Genomic DNA, 17,661 nt, shown 5'->3' on the forward strand with positions numbered 1-17,661 from the left:
TACACATTACATACTACACACTACACACACTACACACACATACACACACACACACATATATATATACATATATATATATATATATATATATATATATATATATATATAGTCTTAAAATAATCAATCTTATTAAATTGTTCCACCAATTTAATTTTTTAATGAAAATTTTATATTGTATCACGTGCGTGATTTTTTTTAATATCAATCTCTTTTATTTGAAAATGATATATTCTATTATCTCATTATTTTGAGTTTAGCTAGGATTAACTTAGAAAATTTAAGAAGTTTAGTAAGTTAATACCATGTAAATGTATCAGAATGTCTGTAATATAAAACTTTTATATATAATCTACATGACATATACATACATAAGAGATAATTTATTTGTGCAGAAAATCACTACCTTGCAATTTATGTAAAAAATATAAAATATAATAAATTAAGCAATAAATATGTCAAATTAAAATATCTGTAATTATTATTATTATAGATAGGAAAATAAAACAATATACAAAAATTATTTTGCTAAATATACTTAAAAACAAAATAGTAGGAATATATACATTGTAGGAATATACAGATATAAATAGCACATAAAAAAACACACCCTTATACAATCTACATTTGTATTAGGCACACATTTATAAAATCACGCAAAAGATTGATTCTTTAATAAGCAAAATATCAGTCTATATAATATATATATATATAATGATACAATATTTAATATATAATATATGACAAATATTAACAGCACACCAAATAGATCCACAATTATTCTATATTGTGGCATTTGTTATAAAATATATTATAATTATAAACTAATAATTAGCGATATAACTTTCAATTAAAAGCATTTTTTTTATATATGTAAATTTAAAAGAGAATATATGTATATAATGTCTCTATCTATTCTAGAAATATATCTCTCTAGTTTTCTCGGGAACGAATATTTATTGCGTATATAAAAGCAGAAGCACGGCATAGTTACAAAATGTAATAAATATATTGAGTAAAGTCTGAGGTTTCGATTCATTATTGTGCTGCTAATTGTAAGAGATGAGCGCAAAGAACGGGCGGAAAGTCACAATGCGCGATATTATATTATATTATAAATGAAATTCATAATACTTAGTTTTATGAAGAATGTGTCGATCTCTTGATTTATCATCGATATGAGATCAAAATTAAATGTAAATTTTTTATTACTATTGAAACTTTTAATTCGATGAGATAGCAGATTTTGCGGTTGCTTGACGCGATATAAAATGAAATTAATACACCTCGTTTCATTTATGATCGGTTTCCCTTTTTATGATTGCCGCGAGACAACAGGCAAGGATGATACCGGCGATCTGAAAAAAAATGTATTTTTATATCAAGATTTAAAATATAATTGTTGCTAATTATGAACACATTTTTTATTTTAATTATAGTAAATATTAGTATATAATTCTTTAATTGAATAATGTTTTTCAAAAATATATATCATTTTTGCGCCAAAAGATCCAGATATTTATTTATCTTTTTTTATTGCGTTCTTACTTAAAACTTGTTTAGTTTGATTTTAATAAGAGCGACAAAATGCTGATACGGTATCGGCTTGACATATTTAATTAATATATCTTATGCAATAAGTAAAACAAAAAATTTACTTGCCTCCACAAAAGCTATTCCGATACCAACGCCAATCAAAACCGTAGCGCCCTTGTGGACTCGCATTTCCAGCTTGTTAAAGCAACCCTCCTGATACACCAATGCTTCATTATTAATCTGACAAATCATATTCATGTCTTGCTTGCAACAAGAGGACGGAAAACCTGACGTAAATCCATTAGCCGGGCTCCAATCATTAGGACCATCCACGCCGCAACATTCCAGCTATCGTATAACCAGGCAGGATTGACAAATTAATGGGAATTTAATTAAATAATTATTTAAAAAATAATTTAATATAATTTAATTGATAATTAATTATTTTTATAGTGTACTGTATATTGCATATTTTTATTTTCGTCCCCGAAGTAAAGAAAAGATATTTGAGTTACAGGAATACCAAAAAAAATAGTAATTTAAAAGTAAAAAGTAATTTAAAATACTATTAATGTAGCAAAGCTACAAAGTAGAGCACATTGTGAATACATTAGTGATTACATTCGCAATAACAAAATGACTTTAATTTTTCGCTGCCTATTTGCACGCGATGATCGTTTCAAGTAACCTATCCCATCATTATGGGAGTTGCCGGTTTATCATTGTTTTCTCCATGACACAGAAAGTATATTGATTCTATCATCTCGCCTTTGTATTGACAAATCCATTAACGCGCTGCGTTCCAGATTCAGTGTACTGACCTTTTTATGTATGTTGTCCCAGGCCATCCTGTCAGCTTCCGAATAATTCTTCATCGATTCCTTCAGGGTGTCTTTCATTGCCATGCTGAAATCGTTTTTAAACACTGCCGCCGCTATTCCCACCGCGAGCTCGATCACGAAAATTATTAATAGCGCTGCCGCAAACTATAAATTATATTTGACATTACGTTTATTTACTTAATTTTTTTTATTACATTAAAAATATTATTTAACAATATTTTTTTGCTTTCTTGCAAAAAGTATTTGAATCAAATTTAAAGATATATAAAATACAGATAAAGATAGGCATGTGTGTAAATTTTTCGATCTTCAAAATCGAATGAAAGAAAGTCGTAGAATTTATGATTAGAATTAATTTTTTTTCATATTATGTAGACACTACAGACATAAATAGCTTTTATGAAACAAATTTTTACATTTTTAAATTATTTTAAAATTTTATTATTTCAATAATTATTTAATGTAGATAAAGTCTCTTTGAGCTCTATTTTATGTGGTATAATTGACTTTTTAACTTACGGCGATTAACATATGGTAATGCTCCTTAATCGCTCCATAACATCCTAGAAAAGCTATAATGAAAACGATGGCTCCCGCAACTATGAGTACTATAGGCGGTGCCATTATTCTTCCTTCTACAAAGTGATTGAATTCACCAACATCCGCTAACACACACGCACCGGCCGCGATGATACCTATACCGGATATCTGGAAAAATTGATTTTAACAATTGTGCGCATTTTTCTTTGTCTCTGAAAGTCCCATTCTTTTTCAGAAATTTAAAAAATGAAAAATATATATGTTTTTATATAAGTATCTCTTACTGAAATTGTTTTCTAAAAATGATATTTGTTATAATTTATAATATTTAAGCAAGGAATGAACGAAATTATATTCTCTACATTAATTGAAACACAATCCTCGAAAAAACTATTACACGTCTTAAGAAACATATATCACAAATCATCGAATCTTTTTACGCAAGACAGATATCTAAAGGTATCTTGTGTATGATGTATTACCCAAAAATCAATAAAAATTGGATAAATCCTCAAAACCTCACATAAAAATTAGCATAAAGAAATAAAAAGAAGATGCTTCTTAAATCATTTTGAAATAACATTTGCTATCGAGATTATTCTTAAAAAGATTGCTCTTGCCGTCACGTTCTACTCACCGCGAAGACCAGATTAAAGATGAAGAGGATGTATTTGATAATATTCATCCCGCAGGACTCCATGGTAGCAATTTGTTTCGCGAGAAAATTGATCTTATTATCTCGACCTTATTACTCTAATTTGGACCTCACGACACTTCGCGGGGTTCAAAAGACCAGACGCATAATCGACCGACTTGTGTTCCGTGCGACGGTCGTACAGTTAGTGGGAGCGATCTAGGTGATGTCCCTTAGTATGAGTCTAGGCGACGAAGGGCTTCGATCGAAATCCTCGGCCTCGAGGCCACCAGTATGACATGCAAACGGCCTCATTGGTCGTTCAGGGCGTTGCACGAGGTCCTGCCGCGACTGTCGCGTTAGCAGCCTATCATTGGTTGGCGATCCCGGGCAGAAGATATTATTAGTGGTCACCGATGGTAACCATGGTCACCTTACTCACCTCTAACCCGGGCCAACCCTGGTTCTCTCCGGGGAAAAGGAGAAAAAAAAAAGAAAAGAGGGCACCCGGTATTTGCCAACGTAAAAGCACACTTTGCCAAGTGAATCCCCCCCCGGCTTTGGGTTCGATGTCCTCTTTGACTTGCGCTTAGTCCAAGTCATCGATCCGAAGGACATCAACGTGCGAAATCACGAAAATTCTTTCGTTGATTACATATCGCATGTCGGTGAGACGTTAAATGTTGATTGATTCCTGTTGATTCTTCATACATTTAAAGAGTTTAAATGTGATGCTTTTTCTATAAGTTTTTTTAAGTCTTGACATGATATGTCATTTGAAATGTTTAGATTAATAATAATTACATATTTTCGTAGATGAAGCAATAAAAATATTGATCAATTCGCATGCGAGGAAATAACTCAAAATCAATATGTTGCTGTGTTTATTAGTCTGAAATAATATATTAAAACAGAGATAATAAAATGCTAAAAAAATAGAATTATGCAATATTATTTTTTTCTTATAATTTATACACAGAATTTATTAATTTATGAATAAATTAATTTTGTTCACATTTATTTAACTCCGTTTTAATATTTGTTCTATTTAGTAATACAATTTTTTGGCAATATCAGTTTTAACATAATAACTGACACACGATATAGACACACATGTTATTTTATCAATTTGTAAAATGACAGAATGCTGTTTCAACGGGCACTTTAATTAACTGTAAACGCATTACTATGCACTGTATTGCGGCGAAGCGACAGCCCGATGCATGGATGCGAACGTAACTACTACAATTTTATCGGAGATCAGGCAGATTATGAGCAGCACATCGCGTTAAACGCGATCATCACTCTCGGCGGTTCAATAATGTCACATTATCTATATGTCCGCTTGTATGTATACAATACAAAGTGGGTCATTAGCGATTTGCGAGCACGTTTTTGTTTTCGTGATTCGATGCCCGTAATAGGCTCTCTACAATACAGTAGCAGTAGCTTTCTTTCGAGAAACTTCTGGAAAAGTTTTAGCGGCTTGTTTCGCATGCAGACGAAATTCGCAGGTAAATCCACCCTTTCGTGCTGTGAACACGTATATGGGTTAATGAGAGCGCGATAAATATAATTGTTTCATTCCTCAGGTAGCTGTACCTTATACCTACGTAATACATATCAGTATATGCATAATCATAACACGCCACGATTTAAAGTTCACCGCCACAAACATTTTTTTCCAGTCTACCCTTTGTATAATTCATCACATTTATACGTTAATATTAATAAGGGTATTTTTTCAACTACATTAATATACTAATGAATAATTTTATAATAATTAAGCTTGTACATATGTGTTAGATAGAAGCACTAATAATAGAAAATAAGATAACATTTACATCAATTAAGAATTTTATTTTAGCAAATTTCTTTCTTATTAACAAGTAATATTAACAATAATGAGACTCAGCTAAAAGAGATGTATAGAGAAGAAAGTTTGCAGCTTGCAAAAGTACACATTACGAATAACAAATATGAAGAGTGTAATATTATACTGTATTTAAGTATATGAATAATGCCGCTAACGAAACTGGCTATCCTATGATAAGTAACACTTATATATATTGCTAAATTATATTGCACATCTTTCGTAAATTAATTAAGTAGATAAAAATATTGCAAATTACAATATATAAATATTTTGCGCATATAGTTTCAAGTAAAAGTCATTTTTTTGCTCAATGTAAGGTGCGCGAATGCGCAAATTAAATGTTTCTAGATAATGTTGAAATTGCATAATATTAAATACAAATATAAAAAAATTCATTATTTAATTGATTTAAATATGACAAAATATTCTTCGATGCATTAACTTGAGCAGTGTAAGTAATTCGCAGGTACATAGTAAATGCAATTACTGCGTTGCATTTCTCGCCGATTTATCACAATGAGATTTATAATATAATCGGCTAGTGCTTTTAAATCACGTTTACGTTACGACAACAATCAAAATAACATCTTACTCAGTAACATACACACATCTCGCTTGTCGTTAAAAAATTTTGTTATTCTTCACTGCTGATATATATTGACGAATAATCGATGATCATAGAACTCATGCTGTTCCCTTTGAGTTGCACGCGCACACAATTCTAGCTGATTTATTTATCCTCGTATAAGAAATGATTTCGAGCTTCCGCGGGATAATTAGAACTTGAAATGTTGATAAGCCACAACGAGGAAGAATATCAAAAGAGTCGATATATTTGGCGTGGTAAATGAACTGGAATTCCAACTGCCTGTCGGCGATCTGAAAGCAGTAATATTGAAGAGATCGATAATTACATTCTTGACTGAATTGCGCATCTTATTACGCATTTGTATGCATTGAGATTTCCGGAAATCGACAATGAAATAACATTTTGCGCCGCAAACTGTATTATACTCGCTTGCCGCGAGTCTAATTACGTAAAAACATTGGTAATGCATATTGATGCATATTAATGCATAGTGATACGTAAGATTTCTATTTATTCAATTGCGCTCTAATGCGTTATATATTTTAACACATTGTAAATATGAATTGCAAACAAATTGTAACGCGAGTATACTGCATTAGTCATAAGTGGATAAATATTGCAAATATTTTCGAAAACATTAATGCGCGTGTGTATTTGTGTTTATTGCTCGAATAACGAATACACGGTCAATAATAAATAAGAAGAGAAATGTATGAAATGCGGAACAAATATTATTGATACAAATAAGACACAGTGTGCTTCTCTCTTAATGTAAACACTGTGACGTGCAAGAAAACTTGTTAAAATATTTTTCAATTTATTATATTTTTTGGAAAATATATTCTCTTTTAATATTTCTTTTTAACAATTCTTATCACATCGATAACACATTAACAACTTTTGCAATTAATGTGATGTGATATAACTTTTTGACGTTATTTTTGAATAATATTGCTAGAGAAATAATAGCGGGGATATATCAACCTTAAACTTTATTTGTATATTATCTCATTGAGGAAGCTCGTAAATTATCAAAGTATTATCACTATACTGCTTTATTAGCGTTAAAATACAACCCAAACAAAAAAAAAAAAAAAAGCAGATTAACCGGCTTCTCTCTTAATTTACACATATAATGCGCGTATCGTTTGGATCTAAATGTACGTGACCATGAAATAAGTTATAGAGGTAGTATTCTGACATTACAATATATCCTTTTTCTCTTTAAAATGTTATATACTTTCTTACGACATCATCACAGAAAAGCTATCGGACAAACAAAGAGACAGCACAGATGTGAAACAGAGAGGGAGAGATGCACCGGGGAATATACATAGAAGGACAAAACAATACACACTATGTGTTAAAGTATCATCAAGTTTACATATAAAAGGCGGACAGACGTCGTACAGTAACACAGTCAAGGGAGAGAATTACATTAGATTTCTATCGCATAAAACGTCGCTCCTATACTAACTCTACGATTCAATTTATTAGACAAACGACATGTTTCTTCTTACAAAAAACACATAGGACACATACATAAGACATAGTATTTTATAGAAGAAGCATCTTATAAATGAGCAACGTTTCAACAATATCGGTTCAATTCTAATCAGATCTACGGAGCGATGAATATCGATCCTTCTCTCTCGTCCCATTGACCGCTGACATTTCCCTTCGAAGTATTTCAGATTTTTCTGTAATGTGTAGAATACAATGAGGCGTGGCAATCTTTGTGCAAAAATACGAGCAACATTGAATTTTCATAAATAGTATTAATGTCATAATTTGATAATAATATTAAATATTATTAGTTATATTATAACATTAATATTATACACAAAATATAATGAACGATAAACAAAAAACTGTATGTATATAGACAAAAAATTAGAAAAACATTAAACGAAGATATATTATTGCTGTAATTTTCTGTAATTTTCTATCGATCTATTATAGCACTTACATAGCAAATTTGCAATGAATGTTTAGTGATAAATAAGCATTAAAGTAATGAAACTAAAAGAACTCAATTCCATTATTTCACTGAAAATTTAAAACTTACTACTTATAATTATTAATTATAAATGACATCTATGTTACAAAAAGAGATATAAATTTTATACTCTGAAAATATAAAAACGAAGAAATTGCTTAAAAAATAGAGAGAAAATGGGAAAAGAATGAAGGGATAACCTACTGGACACCGACGACACCACAGGCCCAACGGTCTCCGGCATTTCCAGTTGTCGAGGAGAGAGTATGGTTACCCTTGCCAAGATCGTCCTCGCCAGAATGAACAACTATGGCTCGTCCTAGGATATTGTTCGGTCCGCTCAATGAAATAATCTTGTCAGTGATATTTACCATTGCTTCTCCCTCAGAATTGGCTTGGACATTTCCCAAATCGCCGACATGTCTCACAGTGTCATCCGGTCCACCGTGAGTCGTCTAATGAATTAATAATGTGAGCATATTTTGAAGAACATAATCAATGAGATTATTAAAGAAACATATTGAATCATTGAATTTTTAGTATAAGATAGAAACAATTGTGACAACTATTTTATGTGAAAAAAGAAAATTTTTTTATATGAAGAAATACAGTAATGAGATTAATTATTATATAGAAAGATTAAAAGGCAAGTTGATCGAGAGCTCACATTCTCAGGATTGAAGTGCGCTCCGGCGGATGTGCAACCGTCGCTCAGATCTCCCTTCTCATGTACGTGAAAGCCATGAAGCCCCTCGGTAAGACCATAGATCGTGCCCGTAATGGTCACGGGCCCATTCGGAATGGACTGAACGATCTTCAAGTTACCCGTGACATTTTTTCCCTTAACGTCGTGCGGAGTTAGGCGAACGACCGCCACCATCTCCTAATCGAGCCGATTCGATGCGATCAGTACGATTATCAACGGCAATCCCTAACGTTTTTTTTCGAAGAACAGCAAAAGACTTCGTCCAAATCGTGAGCGAAGTTTCTCTCAATAGGAAGTTAATTGCGTGTCAATTTCATGGATTTTTAATTTCCTTTCCTTTTAAGAGTTAAGAATAACAAAAAGTACTATCGAAGCGAAAAAGATAAAGTTAATTATTTCCTAGTTTCTGTTCTTCTAAAAAATTGATTAACTACATTATCTCTTCTCTGACATTTGTGTATTATCGGGGACAAAATTCATGACTATTCCAATTTATGGAATGTCATGTATTACAATCAATGATTGTTGCAATAATAATTTGTCATGCATTATGTCATATTGAAAAATCGATTGATGATTTATTCATTATCGGGGGAATGGATTAGTATGCATAATATTTGGATTGACATACCTCGGCTGTAACGACAGTTACAGCTGCCAATAGTAATAATGCGACCATTCGACTCATCGTGTGAACTGTAAATAGAATGACAAAAAACTAAACCACGTCATGTGTAAAACTATATTTATAATAATTTTCTGTATTTTTTCGAATGTGATTGCTGTGTACGTAATAATCACGATTACTCGCTGCCATAATAATCATTTATTGCTTTCAAGCAAATAATTTTTTCTTTTGTCAGAGAATATAAAAATGTGTACTGTGAGAAATAATTTTACACTTTTAAATTCCTATGGCAAGTGTAATTTTGATAACAAATAAAATATTTTATTATATAATTTCATTTTTTTGTGATAGAAGATACGAGAAATTCGAATAATATTTTGATCGAAAATTGCAGTTGGATAGTAATTGATTCTAAATTAAGTTTATTCCGAAAGATTTTACCGCGTTTGTCTATTAAAAAACGATTAGGAATTTCTAGATCTGGATCTAGATCGATTTGCACGTGCCTCACGTGTACAAGTGTAATTTAATCAGTGCGCATCTAGATCAGACGAATCTATTAACGTTGAATCAATGACTTTGTTATACGTTGCTCGTCGGGAGGTAAACTCGACCGGAAAAGAATTAATCGATATATTCTCGTGACGCAGTTTTTGAAGCACGATTCGTAAACGGTCATTTATATAGTTCGTACAAAAAAAATACGCGTAGATAAAAATTTGATATTATATCAACGGGAAAGAAAAAGTCACTTTCATATCACTTTATATTATCGAATGATATTACAATCAGTCAATCATATATCGTGTCGTTTATATTTTCCTTTATTCTATTAGATTTATAATCTCTTATTGTTGGTCATTCGTCAGTTGTCAGATGACCTTCGAATTATGTAACAAGCTATGGCGCACATGAAAATTTTTTTACAATTAATTAGTAGGATTATGTAATTTTATATAAAACAGTGACAACGAATGATATCATGTTGAGATAAAAATAGAGTTGAATATTTTGATGTTTCAACTTGTTATTAAGTTTATTACGTCTTGCTCAATATATTATTATTTTCATAATTTTTTTTTTTTTTTTTTTTGCATACTTGTAATACATAAAGACTTTTTCCTTAACTTGCTTTCAATATAATTCTAATTAACGTTATAAAATTCCAAGCATTCCAAATTGCTGCCAATTTGTGCGTTCTCTTCTTATCTCGCTTTTATAAAATGCGAAAGTATATGTATTGAAAAGATTCTTATCAGTCTTGATATACTTTATGTCGATATAAATATTCATATTACTATTATCTTGCTCGCATCTTATATATTACAGACACTCTGGATTCTCTTATCGTCGTACTTGCCTCTTTTATTATCTCATTTCGTTACTGCAAGTACATTTCTTGAAGAGTCAATTTCTGGATATTATTAATATATAATATTGTGATATTCTTTGTAAGCAATTTATTATCGATTTATATAGATATATCTCAGAGTTTATTATATAAATTTTTTTAAATATATTTCTCTTTTTTAGTTGCTTTAAAATTACTGCTATATAATTATATTATTATTATTATATATTATTATTATCATATATATTATTTTATTATTGTTACAGTTTGTCGGCGCTTTGCAGAATACGTGCGAAGGATTGTTGAGAAGTTTACGATCCAGGAAATAGCGGACTCGCGAATCATTTCAAAAGTAAAACATTGCGGAATTTTTCTACGCGGACCAGATACTGTAAAAGGTGAGTAGAAGCATCGATTTAAACACGGCAAACACACGAACAAAGAGCTTGCGAATGAAATAGCTCCCGGGAAATATCGATCCACGCCAAAGGGTTCATCCACAACACCTGCGCGACTTCATCGATCAACTTTATTCATGCGTTTTAATGTATAAGCGCGGCGCGAATTGATGTCGTGTTTCGCGGACACCTGACAAGCACGTAGCACAACAGCATATTTTCATTCCCACCTCGGAAACGACTTTACATACATTACGTACATTACTCGAACATATTCATTGATTATCCCCCCCATATTATCTCTAGATTAATCAGGAGAATGTCTTATTATACGTTCTATTATATGTCTTATTACGTTCCCATATTTCTCAGCACTGACTTGAAAAAAATTTACAAAGTATTTAGATGATGTTGAAACAGACTTGTATATATAATATACGATTGAAACACACAAAAGTTAGAGATAATATATATCACATATATATTATACTATATTAATTCAATAAATTCACTTTTCAAAGAATTTCTTAAGTAAAGCATAATTCAATTCTTCTACGCGGTACAATTTCTATATTATTAATGTGAAGGGATAATGTTTTGCAAGAAATAATATGGATGTTTATATAATCGTATTTTTTCGTAATTAATTGCATGATTTACAATTAAAAGTGTTACTGTGGAAAGCTAATGCAATCTTCAATTTGAGAGTTATTTCTAACGTTAAACCCCAATAAACTGCGCAATTGACCACGTAATTATTGAATTTAACATTAGCGTATCTATGCCATGATATGATAGTGTATAGTACATCGACATTATGGATTAATGTATCATGCTCGTAGAGCATTCCTATTCCTGTGTAATGTACAAGCCGGCTTTCCAATGTAGTTTTCCATTGCATTTTCCGACACAACAATGTATTATATTTAGTAACTAGATTTTTTTTCTATAACAAGATTTTTTTTCTATAGCAAATCGTAATTTTTTTCTGAAAAATCCTTTATACACCAATATTGGTGATTATTTATTCATTTTTTATACTTTATTTATATATGTATATGTGTATCAAGTCTGTTTTACGCAATGCAAATATCGATTCATATCATTATCGCGCGCGATATTATTATTATATTTATATTATATATATTATTATATTTGAATATAATAATATATAACTACAATTTGTTTCTCTCTGTCTTTAAAAATTAAATATATATCTATACGAATTTTCAAATTTTCTGAATTTGTTTGAAGAAAACGAATAATACCAAGCAATTCTAAATAATTTATTCAACAACATATGAAGTTATGAAACTTTGAAGATTTCTCGATAAGAAAAAAACTCAAAAATAAAACTAGATGAAGATAAAATAGCGATCTGTGACAAAGAAAAAAAAAAAAAGAAAAATATCTTACGTGATGATACGCCACGACTAGATAAATCGCATTGTATAACGAATCATTTAACGTGGCAGATACGGAATTTCGCGATAAAAGATCGGCGACTGATCGGCGAAAGGAGCATGCACACGAAAAGTGAAAGGAGACCTACCGGGCGCGGACACGATTTTACCGAACACTGAATGACCGATTAACAAACTGACTGACTGATTGTCTGACTGATTGACTGACTGACTGACTGCAGTTGCTGGATTCATGTTCCTCTTATATTGGCACGGGATCTCAATGTTGATCTCCCACCCGCAACTCACAGACAAATCAGCCACGAAGTATCTCGTAAACGATTATGCTCCACCGGACGATCATTGAAGATGACGGAAGATTCCGAATCTTTCAACCAATCTCGCACGTCGTCTCTTTCCGTACGATCACAAATATGTGGGATTCACATAATAATTTAAAATATATTAAAGAATATAATAATAACTTTTAAAAACACGTAAAACTATCACTATTTTAAAATAATTTAACGTGTTTCTAAGGTTTTTTAATGGTTTTATAATGTAAGTAAATTCAAAAAATGACAACTCTATTATCGCTTTCGGCGATTAGCACATTAATCTTAATTTAATTTAAACGCACAATGACTTAACCTTAATAGAATGTGTAACATTATTTTTTATTATCTTATATCCTTATTGAAAAAATAAAGATTGATTTTCTCAAACATAGTATGCTTTCTTAAACATAGCAATTTATGTATTGCAATTTTAATATTGCATAATGTATGTTTATGCTAACACGTTGTCAGAATTGAAAAATGATACGGAGATATTGCAAATTTTTAAAATATTTCTAAAACCATGGCCATCAGAGTATATTTATAGTATAATTTATATTTTATAATAAAAATAGATATGTAAAACTTTATGTATAAATTCGTGAAGATGATTGCTTTAATTAAAGATCGCGCAAAATCGCATGACGTAGATTTGAATGTATTTACTGACTTGAGTGTTACAAGCTCACTTTTGATTGAAGCTGACTATTACAAGGAAGGCAGCAATGTGCCACACGCGGCACAAATGTGCCATTTAAATTAATAGGATAATAGTGAAGGATATTAGATATTCACGAACGACTGCTCAACGAATCCGTTGAAGTAATCACCTGCAGTAAGTATGTCGCCGACGAATGTACACGAACTTATCGACGTCGTAAACGCGAGATTAGCATTGTTAGCGATATATTAACGCTCGCGAAGAAACAGCCAACTTTAAATCTTTTCGCGCATTAGATCGATGGACTTGGACTCGGCAATGTGTCGACCTCATTCATAAAACGAAGAAAATATATCCGCGAATTATCAATTATAGTAGCAACACTATAAAAGTGTTTTAGAATTCGAGGCTTAATTTACATAATTTATTGATTAATGTTTCGTTTCATAATTCAGTGAAACTGCAAAAATGTACGTAAGCGATAACATAGACTAACGTTAGTTATCGCATAATTATCGCGTTAAAAATGAACGTATGATTCACGAGTTTGTTATCAGAAATAATTCGCCGTCTCATGTCTTTTTTTTTTTTCTTCACGAAATCTATTATAACTGATACAACTCTCTTCGGCGTAATATCTTTCCTATCGCGATTAATCGCACGATGTACTATTATCATGTAATATTGAGCTGCTTCTATTTTTATCGATGTTATTATTTTTTAAGATTTTTCCGTCTCGCGTTCTATGAATTTTTCAATATAATATCCTAATCATGTGAAACTTATAGATGAGAGATTTCTTGTCTTATACAATTTTATAAATATACGAATATACATAATCACACAAACACAAATGCATATTTGCATGGAGTTTACATCCTTTATAATGAGAAAAATGTAAACATTTATTTCGTCATAAGGTGATATTTTTATTTTTAAAGATATAAATTGAATTTTATAAAATAATTGACATTACAAGAAATGAAAAAGTGCAACAGAGACGTTAGAAAAATTTTAATTATAATTTTTTTCTTTTAATTTTGTTCCATCATAGTTTTTAAAAGTCATTTCTCACAGTCAGAATTTTATCACAATTGAATCTTAAATTATATTCCTATATAAAATCCGAATTATTGAAGAATGATCGATCAGCATGCTTCGGTGATCGTCACAAATTTTGCTGTTATCGCATCGACAAAAAGCCGAGCGATCGTGATATATTTTCGAGTGAATCGAACAAGATTGATGGACGTTTATAGTGCATCCTGGCGAAGTGGGGATAATTATACTTCGGATTGAAGTGTCCTTTGTGTGCTTAGATTCTCTTTATAAAGGAAACCGGATATTGCATTTGCAGAGCTCTGATTGGCAGCTAGACTACGCAGTAACGTTTCGCACAATTGCAACTTTGTAATTATTGTTTCCTGCTTATATATATACATAGATGGGAAATTAACAATGCTTCCTGTAAAGTAAAAGTTGGGAAATATTGCTCTACTTAGATTTGAATATGAAACTGAGTGATAAGAGAACGAAAATATCACTAATTCATATATGCGAGTACGATAAATATATATCTAAATTATATATCCAATAATTTTTGACAGGGAAAAAATATATGCTTTTCGATTTTATATAATCTCGAAAAGTTTAAAAGATCTGCTCCGATCTTTGCGCTATTATGGGACACTTATCCCCGGAGCATTATGATTGATGTGATATAATGTCTGGCAAAATTGATGGGAAATTATGCACGTGCATATTCACACGTAATCGTTCAACAATTACAACCAGTTTAATCTTGGAAGAGCGAATATAAGGATATGCTCTTCGATTGCGCGTGACGTGATATGCCACAAAATAAAAAAGCACGCTACTGTAAAATGACGTTGGCGTCGAATGTTAATGTAACTGTCGCTCACAGGTACGGCGTTAGACAAGCTGTAGATCAAAAAATAAGAAGAAAAGAGGAGAAACGAATCACACTCGACACGCGCGCGAAGATTATGATAGGATTTTTATTTCACGAATGACGAGAAGAATTCTTTGCCCAAGTATTGCGATGCCTCATTTAATTTCATGCGCCCCCGAAACAGTATTCCGAACAGCTATACTTTAACCTCCAGCGAGTTTGGAATCGTGAAAATATGATCGAAAATATGTTTGAAATATTTTTAAGGAAAAAAAAATTGCAACGCAATTTTTATATTCGTAGAACGAATAATTTTTTGCCAGCCAATTCCATAGATTTTATTTTATATTATAAATATATTTAAGTTATCGAACACTTTTTCAAAATTATCAAAAAGATGTATAAAAATGCAAACAAAAGACATGTCATGACACGACATTTATATCGCAACTTGACAAAATATTTTATTATTATTTCTTAAAGAAAAAGATTGTGTTCAACACGTGTTTCGAAAAATATTAAATCGGGCATACGTAACTTCATTAAAATACACGAAGTGTTTTTTATCATTTTGAACGATCAGTATAACACGTTATGTCCAATGCCATTTAACAATGAGCGTTTCACATAATAAATAAGTCACCAAGATAATCGCCGTCCCTTTGCACATGCGCTTCATTCTATGACTCACAACTTACCTCTTGTAAATCAAATATGCATAGATAATTGAATAAGAAATATATTGAGAAATTTCACAAGTTAATAAACAATGCTACAAAGAGATTTTATGCGGAATTTTGCGGGGAACATTCAAATATTATTTAAATAAAATATATTAAATTATCTGACAAAAAATATATATCAATATCGATATGAAATAAAATTAGAGAAATTTGAATAAATGGTTAAATTTATTGTTGTAAAATAAAAACAGGAAAAAACGTATAATAATATAAGAAGATAAAAATATTAGAACGGAAATTTGCATGTTTATTTAATTATTTAATTATTTAATTAAGATTCAACTATGCTAAATTTCACTCGATGCTGTGTCTTATCTGCATATTTATTCTTATCTTACGTCATAAGTCTAATTATCATGAAAATTAAAAACAGATGGTTGTTAAATGCTGTTTGTATGCAACTGTTTCAATATTATGTTTCAATATTACAAAAATTCATGCGAAGAATCTGAAGACATATAATTGAAATATTTTATTTGATCGCAACAAATCGAGACAATGTATTTATGAAAATGCACATGTTAATGTGAATGCAATAAGAGTGACTGCATAACGATGCATTAATGCTCATTCGGTCTTAACATTCTTGATATTTCTTTATCCGCAGAAAAATAAGTGTTTGGAAAAATTATCAGACGCTTTTTGTATGCTCCAAAAGTAACTGATCTCGTTCGATTGCTTGTGAAAAATTCTACAGCATTATGGAATAAAACGTTTTTCTGATTAGCTTAATTATATGAATTATTAGATAGAAAGAATGTTAATCAAACTTTTTACGAATGAGTCAGATGTTAATGTTTGTTTAAAAAAATATATTTTTTGTATTAAAATATTAAACAGATTTTAGGTACAAAAAATATTTAAAATTTAAAGAATTAATTAATCAATATAATCATAATTAATTTAGCATTATTATTTTTTCTCTCTGATATACTTATTGGAGTAGTCAATCATCTCTCTTTTTTTTAAGTTTTTTTTTTCTAATTTACACTTACACAGACTATACATTTTGAATTTCGAAAAAATATTTTTTTCTTACCTTACGAAGATTCTGCTATATTTTTCACGTAATTAAGACTCGTCTACCACGAACTGCAAGCGTGACACTACTTTTTACTCAATATTGCCTCACTCTGCGACACACGTTATTGATGCACACTCACGTGGACCGCGCAGTTGAAACTGTTGAGCATTGACTGCGTTTTACGATGAGGAAATATGAAGAATCGAGCTCGAAAAAGAGAAAGGGAAAGAGATGAGAGAGGAGAACCGCTCTCTCGCTGCTACAACCTTTATCGAGATTACGCGACTTTATGTCAATTATTCTTTTTTTTTTTCAAAGGTGTGCCGGCCCTGCGTATACCTGATCGGTCGTCGAACCCGAGGATCCCCTCTTAGGATTCTGATGGATCCACGATCTTCACTAGCAACGACGATGCCACTCACGAAAAATGTTTCGCGGATATCTTCCAACCGTGATCTGACAAACTGCCTAGAAAACGACAGCA

The 17,661-nt window shown here is 31.1% G+C and overlaps 2 protein-coding genes across 5 annotated transcripts; both read right to left on the reverse strand.

Moving 5' to 3' along the window:
- Positions 1–695: 695 nt before the first annotated feature.
- LOC126853846 (CD63 antigen) lies at positions 696–4,271 on the reverse strand. Its single transcript, XM_050599906.1, has 5 exons — positions 3,553–4,271; positions 2,895–3,083; positions 2,355–2,519; positions 1,660–1,881; positions 696–1,355 (listed from the first exon to the last, which is right to left on the reverse strand). The coding sequence occupies exons 1-5, from the start codon at positions 3,613–3,615 to the stop codon at positions 1,290–1,292; spliced, it is 705 nt and encodes a 234-aa protein (XP_050455863.1). The 5' UTR covers positions 3,616–4,271; the 3' UTR covers positions 696–1,289.
- Positions 4,272–5,388: 1,117 nt separating this feature from the next.
- LOC126853843 (uncharacterized) lies at positions 5,389–17,636 on the reverse strand. 4 transcript variants are annotated; one of them, XM_050599903.1, is made up of 6 exons: positions 17,517–17,636; positions 17,193–17,335; positions 9,351–9,415; positions 8,681–8,896; positions 8,218–8,468; positions 5,389–6,304 (listed from the first exon to the last, which is right to left on the reverse strand). In XM_050599903.1, exons 3-6 carry the CDS (start codon positions 9,405–9,407, stop codon positions 6,202–6,204), a joined length of 627 nt encoding a protein of 208 aa, XP_050455860.1. In that variant the 5' UTR covers positions 9,408–9,415; positions 17,193–17,335; positions 17,517–17,636; the 3' UTR covers positions 5,389–6,201. The 4 variants fall into 4 exon arrangements, with proteins under 4 accessions (XP_050455860.1, XP_050455859.1, XP_050455857.1 ...); XM_050599902.1 differs by lacking the exon at positions 17,517–17,636 and having other exon boundaries at positions 17,193–17,350; XM_050599900.1 differs by lacking the exons at positions 17,193–17,335; positions 17,517–17,636 and adding an exon at positions 12,649–12,811.
- Between the last annotated feature and the right edge of the window lie 25 nt (positions 17,637–17,661).

The sequence above is a fragment of the Cataglyphis hispanica genome, chromosome 13 (assembly GCF_021464435.1).
Source record: "Cataglyphis hispanica isolate Lineage 1 chromosome 13, ULB_Chis1_1.0, whole genome shotgun sequence".
NCBI lineage: Eukaryota > Metazoa > Arthropoda > Insecta > Hymenoptera > Formicidae > Cataglyphis > Cataglyphis hispanica.